The sequence below is a fragment of the Conger conger genome, chromosome 2 (assembly GCF_963514075.1).
Source record: "Conger conger chromosome 2, fConCon1.1, whole genome shotgun sequence".
Taxonomy (NCBI): domain Eukaryota; kingdom Metazoa; phylum Chordata; class Actinopteri; order Anguilliformes; family Congridae; genus Conger; species Conger conger.
The window spans coordinates 80,008,309-80,035,535 of NC_083761.1; the positions used below are offsets into that span (position 1 = coordinate 80,008,309).

At 49.0% G+C, this 27,227-nt stretch overlaps 2 protein-coding genes across 3 annotated transcripts in view; both read left to right on the top strand.

Moving 5' to 3' along the window:
- The window catches only part of LOC133117270 (cAMP-dependent protein kinase catalytic subunit alpha), a 33,370-nt gene extending 22,508 nt beyond the window's left edge, over positions 1-10,862 (top strand). For both annotated transcript variants that reach the window (XM_061227289.1, XM_061227288.1), the window contains exons 7-10: positions 3,875-3,970; positions 5,811-5,933; positions 6,906-7,070; positions 10,576-10,862. In XM_061227289.1, the coding sequence (XP_061083273.1) occupies positions 3,875-3,970; positions 5,811-5,933; positions 6,906-7,070; positions 10,576-10,701 (510 nt within the window). In that variant the 3' untranslated portion in view covers positions 10,702-10,862. The remainder of the gene's footprint in view (positions 1-3,874; positions 3,971-5,810; positions 5,934-6,905; positions 7,071-10,575) is intronic.
- A 4,992-nt stretch (positions 10,863-15,854) lies between these two features.
- LOC133122371 (atherin-like) overlaps positions 15,855-27,227 on the top strand; it is a 14,516-nt gene continuing 3,143 nt past the window's right edge. The window contains exons 1-5 of the mRNA XM_061232331.1: positions 15,855-17,073; positions 18,388-18,793; positions 25,746-25,876; positions 26,329-26,389; positions 27,056-27,161. Of these exons, the coding sequence (XP_061088315.1) occupies positions 15,937-17,073; positions 18,388-18,793; positions 25,746-25,876; positions 26,329-26,389; positions 27,056-27,161 (1,841 nt within the window). The 5' untranslated portion in view covers positions 15,855-15,936. The remainder of the gene's footprint in view (positions 17,074-18,387; positions 18,794-25,745; positions 25,877-26,328; positions 26,390-27,055; positions 27,162-27,227) is intronic.

Below are 27,227 nucleotides of genomic sequence, written 5' to 3' on the forward strand. Positions count from 1 at the left end.
AGGCTACAGGCTGTCCCAGTCATGTACCTTAGCCACTAGGCTACAGGCTGTCCCAGTCATGTACCTTAGCCACTAGGCTACAGGCTGTCCCAGTCATGTACCTTAGCCACTAGGCTACAGACTGTCCCAGTCATGTACCTTAGCCACTAGGCTACAGGCTGTCCCAGTCATGTACCTTAGCCACTAGGCTACAGGCTGTCCCAGTCATGTACCTTAGCCACTAGGCTACAGGCTGTCCCAGTCATGTACCTTACCCACTAGGCTACAGACTGTCCCAGTCATGTACCTTACCCACTAGGCTACAGACTGTCCCAGTCATGTACCTTAGCCACTAGGCTACAGACTGTCCCAGTCATGTACCTTAGCCACTAGGCTACAGGCTGTCCCAGTCATGTACCTTAGCCACTAGGCTACAGGCTGTCCCAGTCATGTACCTTACCCACTAGGCTACAGACTGTCCCAGTCATGTACCTTAGCCACTAGGCTACAGACTGTCCCAGTCATGTACCTTAGCCACTAGGCTACAGACTGTCCCAGTCATGTACCTTAGCCACTAGGCTACAGGCTGTCCCAGTCATGTACCTTAGCCACTAGGCTACAGGCTGTCCCAGTCATGTACCTTAGCCACTAGGCTACAGGCTGTCCCAGTCATGTACCTTAGCCACTAGGCTACAGGCTGTCCCAGTCATGTACCTTAGCCACTAGGCTACAGGCTGTCCCAGTCATGTACCTTAGCCACTAGGCTATAGGCTGTCCCAGTCATGTACCTTAGCCACTAGGCTACAGGCTGTCCCAGTCATGTACCTTAGCCACTAGGCTACAGGCTGTCCCAGTCATGTAACTTAGCCACTAGGCTACAGGCTGTCCCAGTCATGGACCTTAGCCACTAGGCTACAGGCTGTCCCAGTCATGTACCTTAGCCACTAGGCTACAGGCTGTCCCAGTCATGTACCTTACCCACTAGGCTACAGACTGTCCCAGACATGTACCTTAGCCACTAGGCTACAGACTGTCCCAGTCATGTACCTTAGCCACTAGGCTACAGGCTGTCCCAGTCATGTACCTTAGCCACTAGGCTACAGGCTGTCCCAGTCATGTACCTTAGCCACTAGGCTACAGGCTGTCCCAGTCATGTACCTTAGCCACTAGGCTACAGGCTGTCCCAGTCATGTACCTTAGCCACTAGGCTACAGGCTGCCCCAGTCATGTACCTTAGCCACTAGGCTACAGGCTGTCCCAGTCATGTACCTTAGCCACTAGGCTACAGGCCGACACGTACACGCTTTTGTGCGTACCGTCTGCGGATAGTTCCCTCAGCCGGTCCTCCTCCGAGGCTGTTGAGTTTGAGCCGTGCGATGCGTTGTCCTCAAATGGAAATCGAGTCCAGGTCTTGTCCCTGTGCCAGGCCTCAGATATGTTCCAGATTGACACTCGAGTGCCTCCAAGTGCCCAAGGATTAGGCGTGTCACGTCAGACGAGGGCACCGCAGAATCGCCCGACTCCTCCGCCGAAGGGAAACGTGGAACAGTTACCTCCAAGCGACTCGCTCTCTCCATCTCATCGTCTTCTTCAGAAAGCCTTCCGCCCGGTCGTGCAGCCGACTGGCATATCGTGTATTGCGGCCCTGCATAGAACTGTTCGGTTTGTTGAACTCGGGAGAAAACGTCTGCCGTATGCGTCGATCATTGAAATTCGCAGCCGGTTCTGCACGGTTTTGACCAACTAAAACAAAACTTGTGGATAGCTGTGCGTAACTCAAACACGCGTGCCAATACTGATCCACGAGAAAGCCACCTGACCTCTGAATGGTAAAGGACCGCAGTGTGCTCCTCTCCCGATGCCTCACAGAGAGAAGCAAAAAGATTTGTAAGCACTCCTCTTGATAAAATTGACATGCAATTCGTCCACAGTGTTTGCGGGGCAACTTCTTTGACGAGCGCAATCAGTCCACTCTTCAAACCGGCCGTGGCTTGTGCTCCATCGGTACACAATGCAACACATTTTGCCCAGGCTACATTATTTTCTCGTAAAAAAAAAAAAAAAAAAAAATCTATCACTTTGAAAATTTCAGAACTTGTTGTGCGTTCAGGCAGTCTTTTACAAAACGAGAATTCCTCTCTCATTTCGCTTTGGTCAATAAAACGTACGAACACCAAGGGTGCGTCTTTGGAGATCATCCAATTGCAATGCAAGGCCTCAGACAACTTCCGTTCCCCTATTAATTGCACCATTACATCAGATGCCGTTTCATCGATTCGCCGAGCAATTGTTGTGTCCGGCATCTGAATAATCTACTGTTCATTTACGCACTAGTTGGTCCCAAACATCGTCTTGCACATATTACCGGCCGTGGGCGAGTTCGAAGAGCAATCCGAAGAGCAACTTGATATGAGGCTTTCAAAGCAAGCTCGCCAACTTCCATCCATCCATTATCTTAACCCGCTTATCCTGGACAGGGTCGCAGGGGGGCTGGAGCCTATCCCACCATCCATTGGGCGAAAGGCAGGAATACACCCTGGACAGGTCGCCAGTCCATCGCAGGGCACACACACCAATCACTCACACACTCATACCCACGGGCAATTTAGACTCTCCAATCAGCCTAACCTGCATGTCTTTGGACTGTGGGGGGAAACCGGAGTACCCGGAGGAAACCCACGGGAACATGGGGAGAACATGCAAATTCCGCACAGAGAGGCCCCGGCCGACGGGGATTCGAACCCAGGACCTCCTTGCTGTGAGGCGGCAGCGCTACCCACTGCACCATCCGTGCCGCCCTAAGCTTGCCAACTTAGCTTGATTTTCGCATCATAGTCTGTTGGCATTGGGCAGGGTTCAGACAAGTTTGCACCATCCGTGCCACCTCAGTCTCCTTGGACTTAAATCCCATGGAAAGCCTGTGGAGCAGGGGTCCATAAGCACAAACCCAAGGAGTTGGGTCCAGACTTCTCCATGCTGGAATGGTCAAGGATCCCTCCTCACGTGCTCTCTGACCTCATCACAATCTCTGACCTCATCACAATCTCTGACCTCATCACAAATGAAAGGGAAAAGGACTGTCATCATCGCCAGGGGTGTGTGCACAAAGTGTTAAACCTGAGGTGCCAATAATTATGAAGTAACATTTGTATTTGATCGACTCCATTGAATCATTTTTTTTTTTTAAACGCACTACTTTACACACGTTTGGAAAAATAATGTGTATATCAAAAACTGTAATTATTTTAGTTCACAATGTTTTATTTTTTTGTGTTTTGTGCGTATTTATCAAGGGTGCCAATAATTCTGGAGTCCGCTGTTTATAACACACAAGCTGTCGAGAGACAAAAAGCCGGCTAGAGACTGATAGCAACCGACAAGAGAGAGAGAGAGGATGTGAGCCGGGAAGACAGAGGCTGAACGAGGGAGAGAGCGAGAGAGTGACAGAGAGAGAGAGAGCTGAGAGACAGAGAAAGAGAGGGCTGAGAGACAGAGTGACAGAGAGAGTGAGAGACAGAGAGAGAGAGAGCTGAGAGAGAGAGCGAGAGAGAGCAGGTTTGAGACAGATAGCAAGCGACGAGAGCGAGATTGAGCAGGTTTCCATTTCTCCCCCTGAAACACTTCATGTCAGCTGCTTCTTTCACCCCGCAGACCGCCAATCAAACTCTTAAACCGATGTTTTTAACCGAGTAGTTAATACACGCGTAAATTAAGTCCAGTGTTGAAACCCCATTTTAACGGAATAAGGTATTTTCTGGTGCAAAGAACCAGATGATTCAAATAACGTGTGGGGTGTAGCTGTCAAACCATTTGTCATTGGTTGGCCACACTTGTGTCTGCATCGATTGAATGAGGAGACACCCCTCCGCCTAATCTGTCTGTGTCTGTTTCCCAGGTAACAGATTTTGGATTTGCCAAGCGGGTAAAGGGCAGGACCTGGACGCTCTGCGGCACTCCGGAGTACCTGGCTCCGGAAATCATCCTCAGCAAGGTGAGCCAGCCTCACACCTGCACATACACCTGCTAAACCTGCTCACACCTGCACATACACCTGCTAAACCTGCTCACACCTGCACATACACCTGCTAAACCTGCTCACACCTGTATACATCTGCTAAACCTGCTCACACCTGCACATACACCTGCTATACCTGCTCACACCTGCACATACACCTGCTAAACCTGCTCACACCTGCACATACACCTGCTAGACCTGCTCACATCTGCACATACACCTCCTAAACCTGCTCACACCTGCACATACACCTGCTAAACCTGCTCACACCTGCACATACACCTGCTAACCTGCTCACACCTGTATACACCTGCTAAACCTGCTCACACCTGCACATACACCTCCAAAAACTGCTCACACCTGCTATACCTGCTCACACCTGCACATACACCTGCTATACCTGCTCACACCTGCACATACACCTGCTAAACCTGCTCACACCTGCACATACACCTGCTAGACCTGCTCACATCTGCACATACACCTCCTAAACCTGCTCACACCTGCACATACACCTGCTAACCTGCTCACACCTGTATACACCTGCTAAACCTGCTCACACCTGCACATACACCTGCTAGACCTGCTCACATCTGCACATACACCTCCTAAACCTGCTCACATCTGCACATACACCTCCTAAGCCTGCTCACACCTGCACATACACCTGCTAAACCTGCTAAACCTGCTCACACCTGTACATACACCTCCTAAACCTGCTCACACCTGCACATACACCTGCTAAACCTGCTCAGACCTATACATACACCTCCTAAACCTGCTCACACCTGCTAGACCTGCTCACACCTGCACATACACCTGCTAGACCTGCTCACACCTGCTCACACCTGCACATACACCTGCTAAACCTGCTCACACCTGCAAATACACCTGCTAGACCTGCTCACACCTGCACATACACCTGCAAATACAACTGCTAGACCTGCTCACACCTGCACATACACCTGCTAAACCTGCTCACACCTGCACATACACCTGCTAAACCTGCTCACACCTGCAAATACACCTGCTAAACCAGCTCACACCTGCACATACACCTGCTAAACCTGCTCAAACCTGCACATACACCTGCTAAACCTGCTCAAACCTGCACATACACCTGCTAAACCTGCTCACACCTGCACATACACCTGCTAAACCTGCTCACACCTGCAAATACACCTCCTAAACCTACTAAACCTGCTCACACCTGCAAATGCACCTGCTAGACCTGCTCATACCTGCACATACACCTCCTAAATCTGCTCACACCTGCAAATACACCTGCTAGACCTGCTCACACCTGCACATACATCTCCTAAACATGCTCACACCTGCAAATACACCTGCTAGACCTGCTCACACCTGCACATACACCTCCTAAACCTGCTCACACCTGCACATACACCTGCTAAACCTGCTCACACCTGCAAATACACCTCCTAAACCTGCTAAACCTGCTCACACCTGCACATACACCTCCTAAACCTGCTCACACCTGCAAATACACCTGCTAGACCTGCTCATACCTGCACATACACCTAGAAAACCTGGCCATTATAGCTGCGGGCATAATATACTTAACTTGGAGGAAATAATAAGGAACATAATTTTTTTAATTATCTTTATTTTATATATTTGAGAGAGAGGGGAAGGGAGGAGGAGAGAGTATTGTGCAGGTGAATATATAAATAAAATCTTCATATGCTGGAGCTTAACTGCAGTTAACTTAATGAAACCTATCGACTACATGATGTGTAACTACCTCCCTTTGTTCCTCTCTCTCTCTCTCTCTCTCTTTTTCTGTTTTTTGCAGGGTTATAATAAGGCAGTGGACTGGTGGGCTTTGGGGGTACTGATTTACGAGATGGCAGCAGGGTACCCCCCTTTCTTCGCCGACCAGCCCATCCAGATCTACGAGAAGATAGTTTCGGGGAAGGTTGTTTTTTTAATATATATATATATATATTTATTTTTTTTATTTTTTTATTTTTTTAATCGACTTAAACTCAAACACTGAGACGCCCTTTGCATGCAGGTCTCTATCCCAGACTGCCGCTCCCTAAAAAACTCCCACTGTGTGGCCTAGGAAACTCCTCCAACCGCCACTCAAGATGTTAATTCCGCCTGACATGAGATTGCATTGGGGCGCTACTGTGCTCCCGCTTAGATACAAATGAATTAAAAAGATATACACTCACTGAGCACTTTATTAGGTATTTATTAGACTTATATATTTTTTTATTAACGCCTCTCTCATTAACAAGGTGTCTCCACAGGCAGAACTGGATGCTGACTGGATGTTTTTTTGTTATTCGCACCGTTCTCTGCAAACTTGTCACTGTGGCGTCAAAATCCTAGGAGATCAGCAGTTTCTGAGATTCCACAGTCAAAGTCACTTAGATCACTTCTTCTTTTTTCTTTTCGCATTCGGATGGTTGATGTGAACATTAAGTGAAGCTCCTGACCCGTATCTGCACGATTGTATGCATTTGCACTGCTGCCACACGACTGGCTAATTAGATAATCGCATGAATAAGTAGATGTCTGTCTTCGTGTCTACGTGTATTTGTCTTAGGTTTGACGAGTGCTCTTTAGGATGCATACGTTCATTGTCTCATGTAGGGGCGACATGGCTCAGGCAGTATGAGCAGTCGTCTGGCAGTCGGACGGTTGCTGGTTCGATCCCCCGCCCGGGCTGTGTCGAAGTGTCCCTGAGCAAGACACCTAACCCCCAAATGCTCCTGACGAATGAATGGGTGAATGAGAAGCATCAATTGTACAGCACTATATAAATGCCAACCATTTACCATTCATGCCCCCCTCCCTACCCTCTCTCTCATTCCCGTCACGTCTCCCTTCCCTCCCCGTCCTCGCCCCCGCCTGGCCACGCCCCCCCCCCCCCCCCCAGGTGCGCTTCCCCTCGCACTTCAGCTCGGACCTGAAGGACCTCCTGAGGAACCTGCTGCAGGTGGACCTGACCAAGCGCTTCGGCAACCTGAAGAATGGTGTCAACGACATCAAGGGTCACAAGTGGTTCGCCACCACGGACTGGATCGCCATCTACCAGAGGAAGGTGAGAGCGGAGAGGAGCAGGCCGGGCCAGACGTGGACGGACAGGAGAGGAACAGATCAGATCAGACCAGATCAGATCAGATCAGACCAGATCAGACCAGATCAGACGGGAACAGACCAGAACAGACCAGAGTAGACAGGAACAGACCAGAGTAGACAGGAACAGACCAGAGTAGACAGGAACAGACCAGAGCAGAGAGGAACAGACCAGAGCAGACCAGATCAGACGGGAACAGACCAGAGCAGATAGGAACAGACCAGAGCAGATAGGAACAGACCAGACCAGAGCAGACAGGAACAGACCAGAGCAGACAGGAACAGACCAGAGCAGACAGGAACAGACCAGAGCAGACAGGAACAGACCAGAGCAAACAGGAACAGACCAGACCAGACCAGACCAGACCAGACCAGAGCAGACCAGAGCAGACAGCCTGTAAGGGGCACCATGTAGCCTAGTGGCTAAGGTACATGACTGGTGGTTCAAGCCCATGGTTTAGCCACAATGAAGTCTGCACAGCTGTTGGGCCCTTGAGCAAGGCCCCTATCTCCACATTGCTCCACGGGGATTGTCCCCTACTTAGTCTAATCAATTGTAGGTGGCTTTGGATAAAAATGTCAGCGAAATAACAAGTTAATATTATTGTTGTTCATCACATGGACAGAACAGAACAAACAAGAACAGACCAGAACAGACAGGAACAAACCAGACTTGACCAGACAGGAACTAAACCAATCACACCAGACCAGGCAGGACTGGACCAGGCAGCAGTAGTGGAGCAGACATGTGGATTTGCCACCAAGCCAGGGATATTTTAACACGTGAAAATACACCTGCAGGAAAAAAATAGTCAAAACAAGAGACGTTGTTTTCAGAGAAGTTCTACCTTTTAAAAATTTAAATTCTCATTCTCTTTGAAGGAGGTAGGCTACTGACTTCGATAGGCTTCAAGTCTTTATGCTAAGCTAACACGTTATGCTAACATGGAAATTGAGCCAGTGAATGCACAAAAATGCAAATTAAATCGAACACCTCTGAACAAGTCTGGGTAAGTCGGACAAAAGGTGTATTTCCCAAAATGTCTGTGTTTTCCCTAAAAGGAGAACATCGCTCTCTAGCGACCCCCATTGGTCGATCAGGCGCTCATAGACAGAATGTCAAAGACACAGCATATGAAAGGTCCTCCTCCGACTCCACTCTGTGCGAGCTCAGCTATACGGCTGAGGTGTGAAACGAAGCCGCTGTTTTGGAGGAGAATCTGGAATGTCTGCACTCACCCAAAATGGCAGTAGAGTTGCAGTTTGCAGGACATATGCAGTCTCACATCGCTGCCAAAATAAAGGTATATTGGTTCCACTCGAGGTACAGGGCCCAATTCCTATACTCGAGACTCAAATCCTCCTTTTACGCGTCAGGCAGGTGACGGTCGTTAATCGTCTGGGTTCGCCTGGGGTCGGTTAGTTTCGGGTTCGCCGCCCGATTCGGCCGTTCTGTTCACACCGCTCCGAGCAGGTGCGCCGAGAACGCTGTCGATAATCGCGCCCGTCGCTGTGAGTCATTAATCGCTGGGGAAGCGTGTCCGCCCCCCCCCCCCTCGTGACTTATTATTATTGCCTGTCCCCATGCCCAGTGGCTCACGCCTGTGACGTTCAGCTGAAGGAGCGTGTGTCGAAATCACCGCTCCGCTGACGTTCAGCTGAAGGAGCGTGTGTCGAAATCACCGCTCCGCTGACGTTCAGCTGAAGGAGCGTGTGTCGAAATCACCGCTCCGCTGACGTTCAGCTGAAGGAGCGTGTGTCGAAATCACCGCTCCGCTGACGTTCAGCTGAAGGAGCGTGTGTCGAAATCACCGCTCCGCTGACGTTCAGCTGAAGGAGCGTGTGTCGAAATCACCGCTCCGCTGACGTTCAGCTGAAGGAGCGTGTGTCGAAATCACCGCTCCGCTGACGTTCAGCTGAAGGAGCGTGTGTCGAAATCACCGCTCCGCTGACGTTCAGCTGAAGGAGCGTGTGTCGAAATCACCGCTCCGCTGACGTTCAGCTGAAGGAGCGTGTGTCGAAATCACCGCTCCGCTGAAGTTCAGCTGAAGGAGCGTGTGTTGAAATCACAGCTCCGTTGACGTTGACGTTCAGCTGAAGGAATCTGTGCTGAAATCACAGTTCTGTTGATGTTTAGCTGAACGATTCTGCATGCCGAAATCACAGCCCCACTGACGTTTAGCAAAAGCAGTCTTTGCGCTGAAATCACAGCCCCGCTGACGTTTGGCTGAAAGCAGTTTGTGCTGAAATCACATCTCTGCTGACGTTTAGCTGAAAGCAGTCTTTGCGCTGAAATCACAGCCCCGCTGACGTTTAGCTGAAAGCAGTCTTTGCGCTGAAATCACAGCCCCGCTGATCAGCTGGCAGGGAGGTGGCTTGTGTGCCAGCTCCTCATCACCCAAAGGCACTGGCGTGAGAGAGAGCCCTGAGACTCAGAGTGATGAGGACATTTTGAGGCTGCTGTTACATGGTTTCTAAATGTAGTTTTTGCTGTGAGTGTGTGTGTGTGTGTGTGTGTGTGTGTGTGTGTGTGCTCTCACGTGTGTGCGTGCGTTTGTGTGTGTGTGTGTGTGTGTGTGTGTGCTCACATGTGCGCGCGTGTTTGTGTGTGTGTGTGTGTTCGGCTCTGTGTGCGCGCACACGTGTGTATGTCTGTGTGTGTGTGTGTGTGTGTGTGTGTGTGTGTGCGTGCCTGCTAGGATATGAAGGCAGGAGTGTTGAGAATGGGCCAATCGGCATCCTCTGACCTTGAATGATCTCAGCTTGGACTGTGCTTCATCTCTTCGCCAGGATACGCAAGATACTGTGTGATGCGTACTACACTACCGTCACAAGCAGACATAAACGATCGTCATCATCATTGTAACATCAACCTGCCATGTAACTGGGGCGGCCTGTAGCGTAGTGGTTAAGGTAAATGACTGGGACATGCAAGGTCGGTGGTTCTAATCCCGGTGTAGCCACAATAAGATCCGCGCAGCCGTTGGGCCCTTGAGCAAGGCCCTTAACCCTGCATTGCTCCAGGGCATTGTCTCCTGCTTAGTCTAATCAACTGTACTTCGCTCTGGATACGAGCGTCTGCCAAATGGCAATAATGTATTGTAATTTAACTCAAAGGGTGTGGGTTCAGTTCCCTGGTAGGACTTCACCTTGCATTGCTTCAATAAAATGCCAGGTTTATAAACTGATTGTGTGTGTGGGGTGGAGAAGTGTAATGCGTTTAAGTTGCGGTGGATATTTTGGACACGTGTATGTGTGTAGGTGACTGCAGGTTCTCTCTCTCTCTCTTCAGTGTAAATGATGTTAATCCTGTACTCAAACTGTACTTTGTGTGTGTGTGTGTGTGTGCGTGCGTGTGTGTGTATGTGTATGAATGTGTGTGCGCGCACACGTGTGTATGAATGTGTGTGTGTGTGCGCACGTGTGTGTGTGTGTGTGTGTGTGTGTGTGTGTGTGTGTGTGTTCTCTAGGTGGAGGCCCCCTTCATCCCCAAATGCAAGGGCCCGGGGGACACCAGTAACTTTGACGACTACGAGGAGGAGGAGATCCGGGTCTCCTTCACGGAAAAGTGCGGAAAGGAGTTCGCCGAGTTCTAGACCCACCCAGGGAGCTGCAGAGGGAGCGGAACGGACGGACACAGCGAGAGAGAGAGGGAGAAAGGAGGGATAACGTAGAGTGGTAGTGAAGCTGAGGCACTCTTTCCTATCTGATAACAACCACCAGCCTGAGAGAGAGAGAGACAGAGAGAGACATAGAGAGATAGAGAGAGGGGGTGGGGGGGGGCAGCAGTATTACCTTTTCAGTATTTTTTTTTCTTGTTTTTCTCTCTAATTTATTATTCTCATTCATTTTTCTCCTGTTCCCATCCTCTGGGCCTGGGGGAGGGGGGTGAGGTGTTCATCGTGGGCCATGTTCTGGTACCACACCCCTCCTTTTGGGCCTGTTCCCCCCCGACTGGCCATCCGCGCCTCACCACTCCACAAGATCTGAGGGGATCGTTTAGTCTAACACCCGCACCATCCTGACATGGCCACCTGTGCCACCCACCAGAAGGGCAGGCCCTCCCCTCACCCTGCCCGAGACGCCGAAATGTCAACAGCTAGCCGACCGCGTAGGTGCATACACACTCACGTGCATACACACTCACGCACACACACACTCACGCACACACACACACTCTCACATACACACACACACACACTCTCACATACACTCTCACACACACTCTCACATACACTCACTCACACACACACACTCTCACATACACACACACACACACTCTCACATACACTCTCACACACACACACACTCACACTCACACACACGCACACACACTCACGCACACACACACTCACGCACACACACAGTCGCACACACTCACGCACACACACTCACGCACACACACAGTCACACACACTCACGCACACACACTCACGCACACACACACTCACACTCACACACACACACACGCACGCACACACACTCACACACACACACAAACACACTCACACGCACACACGCACTCACACACACACACACTCTCACATACACACACACACACACTCTCACATACACTCTCACACACACTCTCACATACACTCACTCACACACACACACTCTCACATACACACACACACACACTCTCACATACACTCTCACACACACACACACTCACACTCACACACACGCACACACACTCACGCACACACACACTCACGCACACACACAGTCGCACACACTCACGCACACACACTCACGCACACACACAGTCACACACACTCACGCACACACACTCACGCACACACACACTCACACTCACACACACACACACGCACGCACACACACTCACACACACACACAAACACACTCACACGCACACACGCACTCACACACACACACACTCTCACACACACACTCACACACCCTCTCACATACACTCACACACACTCACACACACACTCACACACACGCGTTTACTCTGACGTGTAGTGACGGTGACATTGTGGGAGTTGGAGTTTCGGGGCTCTCTGTCTGCACGCTGTGTTATCAGAGTCATAATAAAATGAATTTATCGGCCGAGGGCTTACCTTCCAGGGATAGTAGATTTTTACGTTGTGTCGACGTTAATGCTTATACATGCCTGTTTTTTTTTTTTTCTGTCCCCACCTTAACTGGGAATCTTTCCCGCCAGCATTTTTGCGCTAATGCAAAGTGCTAACGTGTACAGGTAGCGTCTGTAAATCACACTGTTGTCAATCCCACAAATCTGAGCTTTGAGTTTGAGGAGAGAAATACAATAGGCCAGTTATGGAAATGGCCGTCGCACCTGACAATCTAAAGATGGTGATAATACAAATGGTTTTAAATTTGTGAGAAAACACCAAGCCTGTAACAGAGTAACACTTTTAAAAATCAATCCCCCCGGTGTGTAATATGTGGGAAACTGACCTTTTCATTTTTTGACCCAAAAAACCTGAGGAAGGGTTTTCACTTCCATTTAGTGCTTTCAACATTCACTCTCAGATGGAAAACTTGATGGCCTAAGATCCCAGTGCAGTGAAATTGGACCCGTCAGTTTTTATATTTTATTGTAAAACTGTAGAATTAGGAATTTCAGTGAAGAAGAAAAGGGGGACACATAGTCAAGCGCATTCATTTGGCTCCGCCCTCCATGTTCACAGTTGGCCAAACTTATTTTTACAAACACAAACCAGCAATTTTTCCCACTTGAGTTAACCATAATATTCCAGCAATGGATATTAATAATGATAAAGAATAATTCAGTAAAGAAACTCCTTCTGCTTGTTGAAGTACAACTTTTTTTTTTCACACCAAGGCAACTGTTGGATGGGGCCTCTTACTGTCCTTTATAACAGTAACTGCAATGACTTGCCAGTGAAACGGGATTTGAAGTGGGGGGGTGGTGACTGCTGCTTCTCAATTACCCATGATGTCGTGCTCTGTATACCACTGAGTTTGTTTGTTTGTTTTTGGGGGTTTTTTTTGCAATTAATTTTCTTAACCAAGCACTAATACCAGTTTTTAGAAGTTTTTTTTTCTTTTTTGTTTGTTTTTCTTTCTTTTTTCTTCTTTTTTTTTTTTTGGTCATGTAAGCTTAAGTGTAGTTTTACTTTCCGTTGTTGTTTTTTATGTTTTTAAACTGAATGTTGGTAAGAGAACCTGGAGACAGGTTCAAAGCGGATCTCTCAAAGACAATACCAGGAGGTATCCCAGCTTTATTAGATACTGTGTTGAATATTTAGCTGCAGTTGCTTCTGAAATCCACCTTGGTTGGTGTCGTGAACTGGGAAACATTTCTTGTCTTGAGTCTTGTTGGAAGATAAAGTATAAACTAATGGTGAAAAATGTCTTTAGTGAGAAAACCTGTGTAATATTTTTTGACAAATATGGTTATGGCTCAAGCGTTATTCAGACCTTCCAACTGAGTAGACCTTTCACCGATGACCGAAAGGGCCCCAAACCCACCCCAAACATCACTGTTGTGAATTTGCCATTTAACTGGCTTCAGTGGGACGGTTTGAGCCGAGAACATCCTCTTAATAGGGCACACTTCAAACCAATGCCATATTTTTACTGTACAACCCAAACCTATGCAAGTCAGCCATTTACACTATCCATCAACAAGGTTGATGCCTCTCCGTTTTGGAGAGAGTGCGCGCCATCTTGTTTCGGACTAAATCCCGGGGTGACAGTGCTGAGGGGGAAAACGGCTGCCAGGTGTGTGGCGTAGACGGCCCAGGAATATTTTGTTTCCGTTAAGCGTGGTCCGCCCCTCAGGCTTAGCTGTCACAGAGAGCATCCTGGCCTGACTTCACCGGGGCTCATTCCAATCGCTCTCCTCTTTTTCTCCTTTTTTTTTTTTCTTTCTTTTACTTGCACCCGACCTGGAAAAAATCGATTGAGGTCCGCCATCTTTAAGGACATTCCAACCCGTTAAATGTTCCTTCTTGGAGCTCAGAGTCAAAGTTAGGAACTCCCAATCTTTCCTTTGAGCAAGAAAACATTAGCACATCCTTTGCAAAGGTTTTATTTTTTTTACTTTTTTTTCTCCAGGAAGCCTGAGGTATAAACGGATCGACCCGTGGATCCACCTCCGCCACGTCCGTAACTGACGTAGCTCAGAAGTGACGTTTGAAGGACACTCCATTTGCCTAATTCACGCCACTTCATTCTTTATTTCTCGTTCTTGCCATTTTGCCTAGCCTCTCCCGATGGGTGGCGCTCGGAGTGTAAACTTGTGATTGGAGTGAGCCCCATGTGGCTATGGAGTCTCAGAGGTCCTCAGCCCTGTCCAGGTAGGGCTGGGTGGCTGTAGGCCTTCATTCCAGCCAAGCAGTTACATACATTATTGGCATTTGGCAGACGCTCTTATCCAGAGCGATGTACAGTTGATTAGACTAAGCAGGAGACAATCCTGGAGCAATGCAGGGTTAAGGGCCTCGCTCAAGGGCCCAACGGCTGTGCGGATCTTATTGTGGCTACACCGCGGATTCAAACCGTCGACCTTGTGTGTCCCAGTCGTTCACCTTAACCACTACGCTACACGCCGCCCCCTACATACCGGATTCGACGAGTTAACCTCTAGAGTCTTTGCTAAGGACGTTGATTAGTAGAATCTGGTGTTTTACTGCTTGGTTGAAACGAAAGCCACGCCGACCCGTTCTGGATGAGATTGAGTACCTCTGCCATAAATGACCACACTGCTGGATTGAGATTTACAGGTCAACTCTTTTGCCTTTTTTTTTTTACGGGGGGGGTGGGGGGTGGGGGGGTCTAAATGTGGAAAGGCTGGTTTGATGGCAGGAGCCCCCAAAAAAAGCCTGGTCGACGTAGATGGTCAAGTTAGCTTTTCCAGACGGAAGAGCCAAACGAGTAGTCTTTCACTGTTCTGGACGGACACGCAGATCACACTACTTATTATCGAAAATACTTATTTATTTCGCATCTGTTCTTGTAGGACCCCCATCCCTCATTTTGCTGTTGGTCATTGCTGGATCACAATCTCCTTTCCGTGGGATGATCACTCCAGATTCCCCCACATTGTTTTAGTTTTTTTTCTTATGAAGTACTATTTTACTTTCAAAAAAAAAAAAAAATCAGGAAAAAATGAATTTGTCATTTTACTTTTTCATATTTTCTAAATGTATTTTCAATAACATGAATCTGTTTTCCTCCCTATGCGGGTGCAGTGATGGTGTAGTTTCTTACCTTTTGGGGAAATGATATTGTATATCTCTGCCTTTGACAGTCTTAACTTCTTTTACCCTCTTCCTTATTATTGGGCGCTGGCCTTTAGGACACAACGAGTGTTAAAAAGATGAAGAAAAAAAAATACAAAAAGTGTAATATTTTGCAACATAAGTATCATTCCAATAAAGTTTTACTTGTTTAAAATTCAAACCGTTTGATATTTGCTTTTTAGTTTTACGAAGTCTTTACATGTGGTGACGACAAAATCAGTTGTGGAATTAAACATTGTAATCATATTAGTGGGGGGGGGAAAATATATATTTCAGCGTTTTCATAAATTTGTAAGACCTGCCGATTTGAACGCGATGGAAAGGTGCGCAAAATGAGTAACGTCTCAATTCCACCTTAAATCGCCCTGCCTCTTGTTATCGTAGTGTGGTGTAGTGGAGTGTTCCATCTCCTACAGTCCACCTTAAGCGCACAATGTGGCCAACGCAGGCGTACAGCAAGCCTTCCGCTTCATTCCCAGCCGGCCTCGGACCGGATCGGAGCAGTAGCGTCACTTCAGAGACGACAAGACTGAGGCACTCGGCCAAACCTGACCGAACCCACCCATCAGCATGTCTGAACCTAGGTACCGTGACTGGATTTTGGAGACCATCGACTCACTGCGATCGAGAAAAGCCAGACCGGACCTTGAAAGAATCTGTCGAATGGTCCGGAGGCGACACGGCTCAGACCCAGATCGAACCCGTTCGGAACTGGAAAAACTGATCCAAGAGCAAACAGTGTTGAAAGTTAGCTACAAAGGCTCAATCTCCTATCGAAACGCGGCCAAGGTGCAGAGAAAGAGCCGAAAAAAGACTGAACAGACGACCGGCAGTAGCGGAGCTGGGGGAGAACAAACCAAATACGCCAAATCCAAGAACAGCGACAGTGCGCACAGTCCCACGGAGACGAAGGAGACTAGGGGCAACGACTCAGATCTAATTGAGACAAAACACTACGGTGACCCCAAGCCTAAAACAACGGCCGTCGCCGCCGAGAAAACCGAAGCGGTTCTGGTCCCGGCTAGCGGAAACTGTCTCGGCTGTGGCGCAGCGGTTTGCAAGAGTCAAGCTCGTTGTGCAGCCGCGAGCGGCGGCGTGAAAGCAAGTGCACAGAAAGACAAGAAACTGCCGCAGACGGAGGACAGGAGTGTTTTAACCGGTCGAGATACAAGCGCCAGCGAAGATACAGAGACCGGTGCTCCCAATAAGAGCAGGGGGGCTCGGGGAGTGGAAGCGGGCTTGTCCGGGCACGAGGGTAGTAGTAGTAGTAATGACAAGGAAAAGAAAACTTGCACGGGCGCAAGTGCCAGCAGCAACAGTCACCCTCCCGGACATAAGCAGCAAGCGTCGCTCAAACACAAACTCGGGGTCGGGCCGAAGGCTGGGAGTCCGGATCTGGGCGATCAGCTGGTGGCTTCTGTTCGGAGCCTAGTGGAGAAGGGTCGGGGAAGCGCCGCCGCAGCCCGCGGACACACGCCATTAGGCTTGAAGGAGATACTGGGCTTCCTGAGCTCGCAGGAGCGCCTATCGCAGGAGAAGCTCACCCGCAGCAAAGTCAAAGTGGTGCTCGAGAGGGAGGTGGCGAGGGGTCGACTGCGAAGGACCAGGTTTGGGAACATCACTCTCCCCGTTCGGGGAGTGGGAGCGGCGAAACCGTCCGCGCGACTACTAAAGAGCGCACTGCAGGATAGACACATGGCGAGAAAGGTAAGCTTACTTAACATTTACAACACGTCCTGGACACCGCACGGTGTTACACTGTCTAGTTTTAAAATGTATTTTCAAACATAGCCTAGCCTACAAGAGCCGAAAGGCACCGTTGGAAGCAGTTTTTTTTTCCGAGCGAAGCGAAATCACATGCAAACTATTTTTGAGAGCATTTTTTTTTCGCCTGACCCACATTTTCCACGATATAAATGTGTACTTTTGTCGTTGGAATGTGCATTTGTTTGTATCATCTACATTTGTTAAGCAGTGTGGGTCAGTTTACACGTTGTTTGTCATTGTCTTCTGTTTAAATATGCAAATGTCTGCCCCTTTTCTCCCCAAGCGCGACAGTAGGCTACAGCGTCGGAGTACAAAGGTGCGAGTTTAGCTACTCGTTCAGCAGCGCCGTGCTCTCTCGTGTCCGCCCCGCTTTTTGTTTTATACACACACGCACGCACTCTTTGCTGCGAAGCGAAACAGGTATCTGTGTTTATTTTTTTAACGGTCGTCGAGTCGACGGTGCTGATTTAGTGAAAAGTTGTGCGGAATGTGCACGCACGCACTGTCTGGAAGGCAGACGCGCTCAGAAGTGGAATGAAGTGCGCGTGTCGGTTATGAGTAGCGCAGTTGGCCGTTCGAGCCGACGCTCTGTGCGGCACTTCGGTCATGCGAGGTAAAAGCAGCGCGATGGCGGAAATTCAGCCTGCGCCGAAGCGAGCATAGCCCCAGCTTTTCGCTAAGCTTCTTAATTCTGTGCGACTCAATCTCCAATCGCTATCTCTCGGTACGTGTTTAATTGGTTTTGATGGGAGAAATACATATTTTTTTTCGACGGACTGTCGTGAGAGACTGAAAGACCGTGTTTCCACTGTTACGAAACCGTGCTAACTAATTTGACACGAATCACATTGATCAATGAGGACGGAATTATAACAGTGCCAAAACAGACGCCTGTTACACAGTTGAATATCGTGTTACAGTACCGAAAATCAATTCCCCATTTCTGCATTTTTACGAGCCGGTGGATCTTTTTTTAAAGTTTAAAGCGCACCGCGTCACATGTTGAATAGGCTATAACGTCGCATTTTGTACTGTCTCCGGGGACGACGGCGCGAGGGCTGTGGAAAACGGTTCTTGATTAAACTGAAAAAACGGAAGTTTCTCTCTCTCTCCCTCTCGCTCTCGTCCGGGTCATGTGTACCCAAAATGGCTGTTTTTTTATGAGCTCTTGGTATGTACCATTACAATGGTGAAGTAATTGAGAAATGTAATATTTGAAAGATTGTGTCCTTGACCCGTTTTCCCCTCCTTCAGGTTGAGGTGAAAAAAGTGGTCGCTACGGAAACGGAATGCATTACAGCAGAGGGGGTGGCAGAAAACCAAGATGAGAGTAAAGGCACCTCAGGCACTCTGGACAGGGCCGCTGAGTGTCTCGTTCCGAAGAGGGAGGCAGGGGTGCAGGGTGTTGCCAGGGGCAACCCGACTCAGACCCACCCCCACCCCCACCCCCACCCCAACCCCAACCCCAACCCCAACCCCAACCCCAACCCCATCTCCATGGAGCAGTCCCAGGCCACGCCCCTCCTGGGCTCCATCAGCGGCCCAGACATCACAGACCTTCCCAGCAGTGCCCAGGGGAAACCCCATCCCCTGTCCTCCTCTGCTCGCACGTGTTCCTGCTGCCCCATGGAGATGCAGACAGACCTCCTGGGAGACTCAGGTACAGTGTGTGTGTGTGTGTGTGTGTGTGTGTGTGTGTGTGTGTGTGTGTGTGTGTCTGTGTCTGTGTCTGTGTGTTTGTGTGTGATAGCGAATAGAACAGCTCCGTCATACCTCCACTCATTCTCTAGACCCTCCACCCCAGCCAGATCTCTCCATTCCCTCCATCCCAGTCCTAGTCATGACATCATCTGTCTGTACTGGCCTCACTGTGCTGGAACAAACTTCCCAAAGTGGGCAGGATGGCAGAATTGCAGAATTTGTGACTAAAGACCCACCTCTTCAGACTGCATATTGCTGCCCTCCCATCCCCAGCCCATACCACTTCTTACTTTTGGACAATTCTAAAAAGAAAAATAATAATAATAATTATGGTTTAATGTTGCTACAGTTTGTACTCACTTCATATGTACTCCCTGGTTTTGGGAATGTTGTCAACCAGGTCTGCCACTATCACTCATTGAAATCAGATTTTGTCTACATTGTAATATACTCGAGGCAAGGGCATCTTCAAAAGGAATGTAATTGAATAATGTAGTGTTCACTAGCATGTTACTGCAGTGGGTAATGTGTGCTTGCGTGTTACTGCAGTCAGTAATGCGAACACTAGCGTGTTACTGCAGTCAGTAATGCGAACACTAGCATGTTACTGCAGTAGGTAATGTGCTCTAACGTGTTGCTGCAGTAGGTAATGTGCGCTAACGTGTTGCTGCAGTAGGTAACGCACTCTAGCATCTTTCTGCAGTAGGTAATGTGCGTTAGGGTGTTAATGCAGTAGGTAATGTGCGCTAGCATGTTACTGCAGTAGGTAATGTGTACACTTGCATGTTACTGCAGTAGATAATGTGAACACTAGCATGTTGCTGCAGTAGGTAATGGTTGCTAGCGTGTTACTGCAGTAGGTAATGTGTGCTAGCGTGTTACTGCAGTAGGTAATGTGTGCTAGCATGTTACTGCAGTAGGTAATGTGAATACTAGCATGTTGCTGCAGTTGGTAATGTGTGCTAGTGTGTTACTGCAGTAGGTAATGTGCAAGCTAGCATGTTACACGAAACCTAATGCAGTGTCTGAGCAGAGCAGGGGCTGTGTGGTCGTTCAGTGAGGTGGGCTGAACACCGAGGTCGCAGTACGTTTTGTGGATGGCATCGTGATTGGTGGTACAGAGCAGATCATGAAGGAGAACTCCTCTGTTAACCTCCAGATGGGGTACCCCCTACCTCCCAACCTGCAGTATGCACTTCACCTGCCTGGGCCTGGCAGGTAATTCTCATAGATGAGAGAGGAAAGGGAAATCAGTAATTGCCCTTTCATGCTAATTTCTTTGGGAGAAGGTTTTTACTTCAATGGCAGCAGCAGGCGTCCTGTGGATGCGGACTAACGTTGCTCAACCACCGATCAGTTTCCTGCTGGTTCCCATTGGCCACCGCATCGCGCTGGCAGGCCGATCAACCTCTGGAAAGCGGAAAACCTGTCTGGCTGATTAATGCTCCCGACCTGAGACTGTACGATGGCTACCGGGCTTTGTAGTTAGATGGGCCCAGCCCGAAAGCTTCTCTGGAGAGGTCCTTACGGGTCAGACTGACTGGCTCTCCGATTCTAGATGGGAGGTAGGCCCGACGGACTGTGACCTCTGGAAAAAAAGAAAGGGGTGGGAGAGGGGAGTTTCACAACCTCCCCCCCAAATGGCTGGGCACTGACTGACTTGTATCGATGAAAATTACTTTCTGTTCATTGGGGGAGGACATTTTTGTGACCTCCCCCTCTTTCTCTCCAGTGCGGAGTGAATTCCTCTCTGTGTCTTGTTTGCTCTCCAGTTGTTTCCAGTAGTGTAGTCTTTTCTCCTTCTGTGGAACCTGGGTGTCAGAGGCCAGTCCTGGGGACCACAGTGTCTGGTCTGCTGGTCTGCTGGGCAGACTCCAGTCCTGGGGACCACAGTGTCTGGTCTGCTAGTCTGCTGGGCAGACTCCAGTCCTGGGGACCACAGTGTCTGGTCTGCTGGTCTGCTGGGCAGACTCCAGTCCTGGGGACCACAGTGTCTGGTCTGCTGGTCTCTGGGCAGACTCCAGTCCTGGGGACCACAGTGTCTGGTCTGCTGGTCTCTGGGCAGACTCCAGTCCTGGGGACCACAGTGTCTGGTCTGCTGGTCTGCTGGGCAGACTCCAGTCCTGGGGACCACAGTGTCTGGTCTGTTGGTCTCGGGGCAAACACCAGTCCTGGGGACCACAGTGTCTGGTCTGCTGGTCTCTGGGCAAACACCAGTCCTGGGGACCACAGTGTCTGGTCTGCTGGTCTCTGGGCAGACTCCAGTCCTGGGGACCACAGTGTCTGGTCTGCTGGTCTCTGGGCAGACTCCAGTCCTGGGGACCACAGTGTCTGGTCTGCTGGTCTCTGGGCAGACTCCAGTCCTGGGAGGGGGCTCGGTCTCTCTGCTGGTCTCTGGCATCATTCAACACCTCAGTGGTTAATTTAATTCATCAATCGGTGAAGGCATTAACACCCCCTGGGTTTCCGAGGCCTGAATTGTTTGCTGTTTGGAAGGGAAGCACGCAAACCTTCAGCAACCGGAGATGAGCTTGGCATCGGAGCTCTTGGCTCTTGAGCAGGGACACTCAAATCTGGCCCTCAAACCCTGTAGCACTCCTGTTTTTCATCCCCCCTCTAATCATGACTGATTTAAACCTGGGACACCTGATGAGTTAAGTCTCTGGTCAGTCGGTTTCATTGATCAACCTGTTAGCCAACTGATGCAGAATATATTTAGATGGATATCTATGAATTTAGTCTTTCCTAAGTAACTGTAATGTAATGTCATTGGGTAGAAAAGTCAGCAGTTCTACTGGCATGGAGGGCCAGAGCTGAGCATCTGTGGTGGAAAGAAAGCCTTTCTCCCAATCTGTTTGATTCAACAAAGTTTAGCCTGCCTTTAATTATAGGTCAGTCATTCACTTGGCTTGAATCACAGTCTCCGACTGGAGCCCCGCCTACACAATACCGTGATTTGTCAGAAAAGTACATGAGCGTGGGATTATTGGCAAAGAATATGCTTTGATTTAGGTTTGACTCTCGTTAGAGTGTCAGCCTGGCCGGGCCGGGCCAGTCCAGTCACCATACCTGTCTGCACTGGGATGCAATGGGGTGAACTGGTCTTTCCACGCTCGTCAGCAACCACCTAGTCATCCCCTGATTTAATTGGCTAAAAAGTTGTTCTTGCCGATGTGTAATGAGTGTTCTGGCACAAAATGGCTGCCGTGCAGCACTGTGCACTGCTGTTATCTGTGAATTTGTGCATTGATGTTTTATGTATTATTCTGTGTAACTATATGTATGCCGCCTTCTTGGCCAGGACTCACTTGAGAAAAGAGAGAGTTAACCTCAATGTGGTTAAATAAAGGATAACTAAAAAGAATTACATGAATAAATAAATAAATAAATAATAATAATCACCCAGGTGGGTGCTACACGTTGTGACACCCCCCCCACCCATCACTATGTGAGCAAAGCCCTCTGTAAATGCAATGATTGATCTATCGGTCTTATTTTACGGTGGTTAGAATCACACGGCCCACCCCTTCCTGTCCCCACCCTCCAACACCCCTGTCTTATCCGCTCAGGTTTTCATGCCATCAAACGGTCTTCGTAATGTACAGTGTTATTATAGGTTGGTGTAGTCAACTCGCATGTAGGCCGGTAGACATGGAATTGCTTTGGATTCAAATGCTTATCTACCTTTCACTGAGGAAGTGCAACCCCCATCTGGTCCTGTCTGGTCCTCTTGGTTGGCTCAGTTCCACCAGGAATGCTCAATCGAGCACAGAAACGTATTTCAATCCAAGACAATGATGTATTACACCCAGGTCTGGTTGTTAGTCAGATCTGGCACATTCACCTGTATAATATACTTCTGTTTGGTAACATAGTAAGTTGGCCTGGATAAGAGTCTGGGATTGATATTGTAGGGTTATGCACTCGACGGCGAAGCTAGTTCTTGACTGAACTCTTGAGGTAGCACAGTCAAACGGCCTGAGGGCTATTCTTATCCAACCATTCATGGAGGGAAGACTTTTCTAGCTCCAACTGCTGAAATTTATCAAACGTCCCGACTGCACCAGGGGTGAAAATCCATCTTGGGCTGCGATTTTAAGGAAGATGAACGGCAGCCGCGGAGCCGAACAGCGCGGTAGCGGTCGCGGCTAGCACTCCTGACCGCGTTCGCCCGCAGTGCCGCGTTTGTTTTCGCATATCCAGCCGTACCGCCGGTGCGATCACAAAGCTCGTTCGTTTCCATTCTGACTAACAAAGATTAATGCTGTGTTGCTGAGGAACAACATGCGTGTGCGAAGAGAAAAATCGCACGGTATAGCAAACGGTTGAACAGACCCAGCCATGTGTGTCCGTGCTTTGAAGGAAAGGGGAGGCCTAATTGTCTCTTAAGTGAAATTTGTCTTGGATAGTAAGGTATAATTTTGTAATTTTGCTGTGGTGGCTGTCGGTACATACCTGTGTGTGTGTATGTTTGTGTTTGTGTGTGTATGTGTGTGTGTGTGTCAGTGTGATTGTATGCATGCGTGTGTGTGTGTGTGTGTGTGTGTGTGTGTGTGTGTGTGTGAGCGAGCGAGCGTAAGCATTTGGGATAAACTATATTGACAATCAAATGTTTTTTTCTAAAGTGTAATAGCCACGATCCCCACTGTACGGCATATTGGCTTGCTTTTGTTAATCTTTTTAAGAAATGTAATCATACCTGATTTGTTGTAACCATTCCAACTTTACAGGCGTCATGATCAGCACACAGATATAGCCCTGATATGTACTGGGGTTTGATAACCACCAATCAGCAACAAGGCCTTGCTGCCTTCGTGTGATTGGCAGAAAACACAAAAGCTGCGTGAACTTGCTTCTGATTGGCCGTCGTAAACTCCCAATAAATAACAGTGGTGCTTTTTTTTTTTTGCCCCCAGAAGCATTTCACTTGGCCTTTGAAATTTGGATGTTTACAACCACATCCGGTATAATAATAAAAAAAAAATTTTTTAAAAGGTGAAAAGACTGGCGATATGGATGGCGTATGATAATTATCGCTGTAGCGTATCGCTGTTTGAGTGTATATATGTAATAAGGCCCATACGTATTTGGACAGTGACAACTTTACACAACTGTAGTTCCTAAACAGTCTACTCGGTGTTGATGTGCATGCCCTGAAATTAAAGCTGACAGTCCGCTCTTTACTTTCAGGCTTACATACGAACTGAATCGAACCTGATAAATTGTCACTGTCCAAATACTTCTAGACCTCACTCTTATTTTGCTGTGCCCGTGTCGTGTGAGATCAGACAAGCCCAGGCAGGCTGAGTTGTTCGGGTTAGCACAGTTAGTGCTTTTCCAGGATGAGTTGTTCAGGTTAGCACAGTTAGCGCTCTTCCAGGCTGAGTTGTTTGGGTTAGCAGTTAGTGCTTTTCCAGGCTGAGTTGTTTGGGTTAGCAGTTAGCACTTTTCCGGACTGAGTTGTTTGGGTTAGCAGTCAGCGCTTTTCCAGGCTGAGTTGTTCGGATTAGCACAGTTAGCGCTTTTCCAGGCTGAGTTGTTCGGGTTAGCACAGTTAGCGCTTTTCCAGGCTGAGTTGTTCGTGTTAGCAGTTAGTGCTTTTCCAGGCTGAGTTGTTCGGGTTAGCAGTTAGTACTTTTCCAGGCTGAGTTGTTCGGGTTAGCACAGTTAGCGCTTTTCCAGGCTGAGTTATTCGGGTTAGCAGTTAGTGCTTTTCCAGGCTGAGTTGTTCGAGTTAGCAGTTAGCGCTCTTCCAGGCTGAGTTGTTCAGGTTAGCAGTCAGCGCATTTCCAGGCTGAGTTGTTCGGGTTAGCACAGTTAGCGCTTTCCAGGCTGAGTTGTTCGGGTTAGCACAGTTAGAACTTTTCCAGGCTGAGTTGTTCGGGTTAGCACAGTTAGCGCTTTTCCAGGCTGAGTTGTTCGGGTTAGCAGTTAGCGCTTTTCCAGGCTGAGTTGTTCGGGTTAGCACAGTTAGCACTTTTCCAGGCTGAGTTATTCGGGTTAGCAGTTAGTGCTTTTCCAGGCTGAGTTGTTCGGGTTAGCACAGTTAGCGCTTTTCCAGGCTGAGTTGTTCGGGTTAGCAGTTAGCGCTTTTCCAGGCTGAGTTGTTCGGGTTAGCACAGTTAGCACTTTTCCAGGCTGAGTTGTTTAGGTTAGCACAGTTAGCACTTTTCCAGGCTGAGTTATTCGGGTTAGCAGTTAGCGCTCTTCCAGGCTGAGTTGTTCAGGTTAGCAGTCAGTGCTTTTCCCGGCTGAGTTGTTTGGGTTAGCACAGTTAGTGCTTTTCCGGGCTGAGTTGTTCGGGTTAGCAGTTAGTGCTTTTCCAGGCTGAGTTGTTCGGGTTAGCACAGTTAGCGCTTTTCCAGGCTGAGTTATTCGGGTTAGCAGTTAACGCTTTTCCAGGATGAGTTGTTCGGGTTAGCAGTTGGCGCTCTTCCAGGCTGAGTTGTTCGGGTTAGCAGTCAGCGCTTTTCCAGGATTGCCATTTCCCCTCCCCTCCATTTTTATACCCTGACCTATGTTTTGGCAGCATGCTTTCGGAATATCAGAAAATTCGACCGTTATTCTTTCGGTAATGAGCTGCTTGAATTTGAGCAATCGATGTCTCCATGTGGCTCCATGTCTGCTGGCACTTGCTTCAGCTGTGCGCGACACCACCTGATTTCACTAATTGGCATATTATCTGAACCAAGCAGGTAAAATTACTGGTGAGATCAGGTGGTGTAGCGCACGGTAGGAGCACATGCCTGCAGACGCTGTGGGACCGCAGATCCTGGGGTTCAGTCCCGCCGATGTAGGCGATTTGGAGGAAGCCGTTTTACCCGAAGAGACCCGGACAGGGGAGTGTGGCGGCTTCCATCTTTGTGCGAGCGCCTGTTTTTTAAGGTGTGGTTTCTCCTCCCCTCCTCCAGGTGGGCCAGAGGTGGGGGTGCAGCCGCGGGCCGTTTGTCCGTCCGCCCAGAGGGAGACGCCGCAGGGAGGGGAGGAGGTGCGGGTGGAGGAGAGCGCCATCACCCCGGACCAGCTGGTCTCCGAATCTCAGGTGAACCTCGACCCCGACACCCGCGGGCACGCCCCACTCCAGATTAGACCATCCGCTCCATGCTTTTAATCTGGACTCACAGTGTGATCTCTCTCTCTCCCTCTCTCTTTCCCTCTCTCTTTCCCTCTCTCTCCTTACCTCTCTCTCCCTCCTTCTCTCTTTCTCCCCCCTCCTTCTCTCTCCCTTCTTCCCTCTCTCTCTCCTTACCTCTCTCTCCCTCCTTCTCTCTTTCTCCCCCCTCCTTCTCTCTCTCTCCCTCCTTCCCTCTCTCCCTCCTTCCCTCCTTCCCTCTCTCTCTCCTGACCTCTCTCTCCCTCCTTCTCTCTCTTTCTCCCCCCTCCTTTTCTCTCTCTCTCTCTCTCTCCCTTCGTCCTTCTCTCACTCTCTCTCCATGTTTTTCTTTGGCTCTGTCCCGTTTTTCATTTCTCCCTCTTCTGATTGGGCGGATTCAGAATCAGGTGATGGTCGTGGGTGAGAGCGGGAACCTGACCTCCTCCGTTCCTGCAGAAAGCTGTGAGTTTAGCGTGTGTGTGTGTGTGTGTTTTCAGGGTGTACAGTAACTACTTTTGCACTGCATGCTGATTGGTGTGTGTTCATTGATGTGCTTTAATGCTTAATTAATTTTAAAAAAGTTTTTTTGGGGGGGGTGGGGGGTGTTCCTTGTGTTTCACTCTGTTGTGGATTATGTTCTGCCTTGCATGTCTGACTACTATATTTATGAAAATAGAAAATAAACCATTTGAAAAAGTTCTTCAATGATGTGTGTACCTCCATGTTTGCTTGGAGGGAAGTGTGTGGATATGCATTTGCACTACAGAACCCTCTCTCTCCCCCCACTTACTATCTCTCTGTAAAATAGACAGTATTGTACTGTACTCTCTCCCCTGAATAAATTTCCCCCTGAACGGACGTGTAAAACTGGGATATCTCAGCCTCATTGGTAGAGAGAACGTTCACTGTTAAGAACTCAAAAGTAATTATTTGGTGGGTCTACAGTATTTATGATGTTTTTTAATTAGTCTCCCCCCGCCCCCCGCCTGCATTCTCTCTCTCTCTCTCTCTGCCCTCCCACTCCCCCTTTCTCTCTCCCTCTCTCCCCCTCCCTTCCTCCATTTCTCTCTCTCCCTCTCTTTCTCCCCCCCCCCCCTCTCTCTCTCTCTCTCTCTCTCTCTCTCTCAGGTTCGGGGTATAAGATGGAGGTGGATGAGGCCTCCTGCCTGCTGACTCCCACTGCCTCCCCACAGGGCTCGGGTGGGATGGAGGAACGAGGGATGAACGGAGGAGTGTAAGTGTAAAGTGCGTTTCCTCCCAGTGTGACAGGAACAAGTATTTTGCTAATTGTTATTCTTGA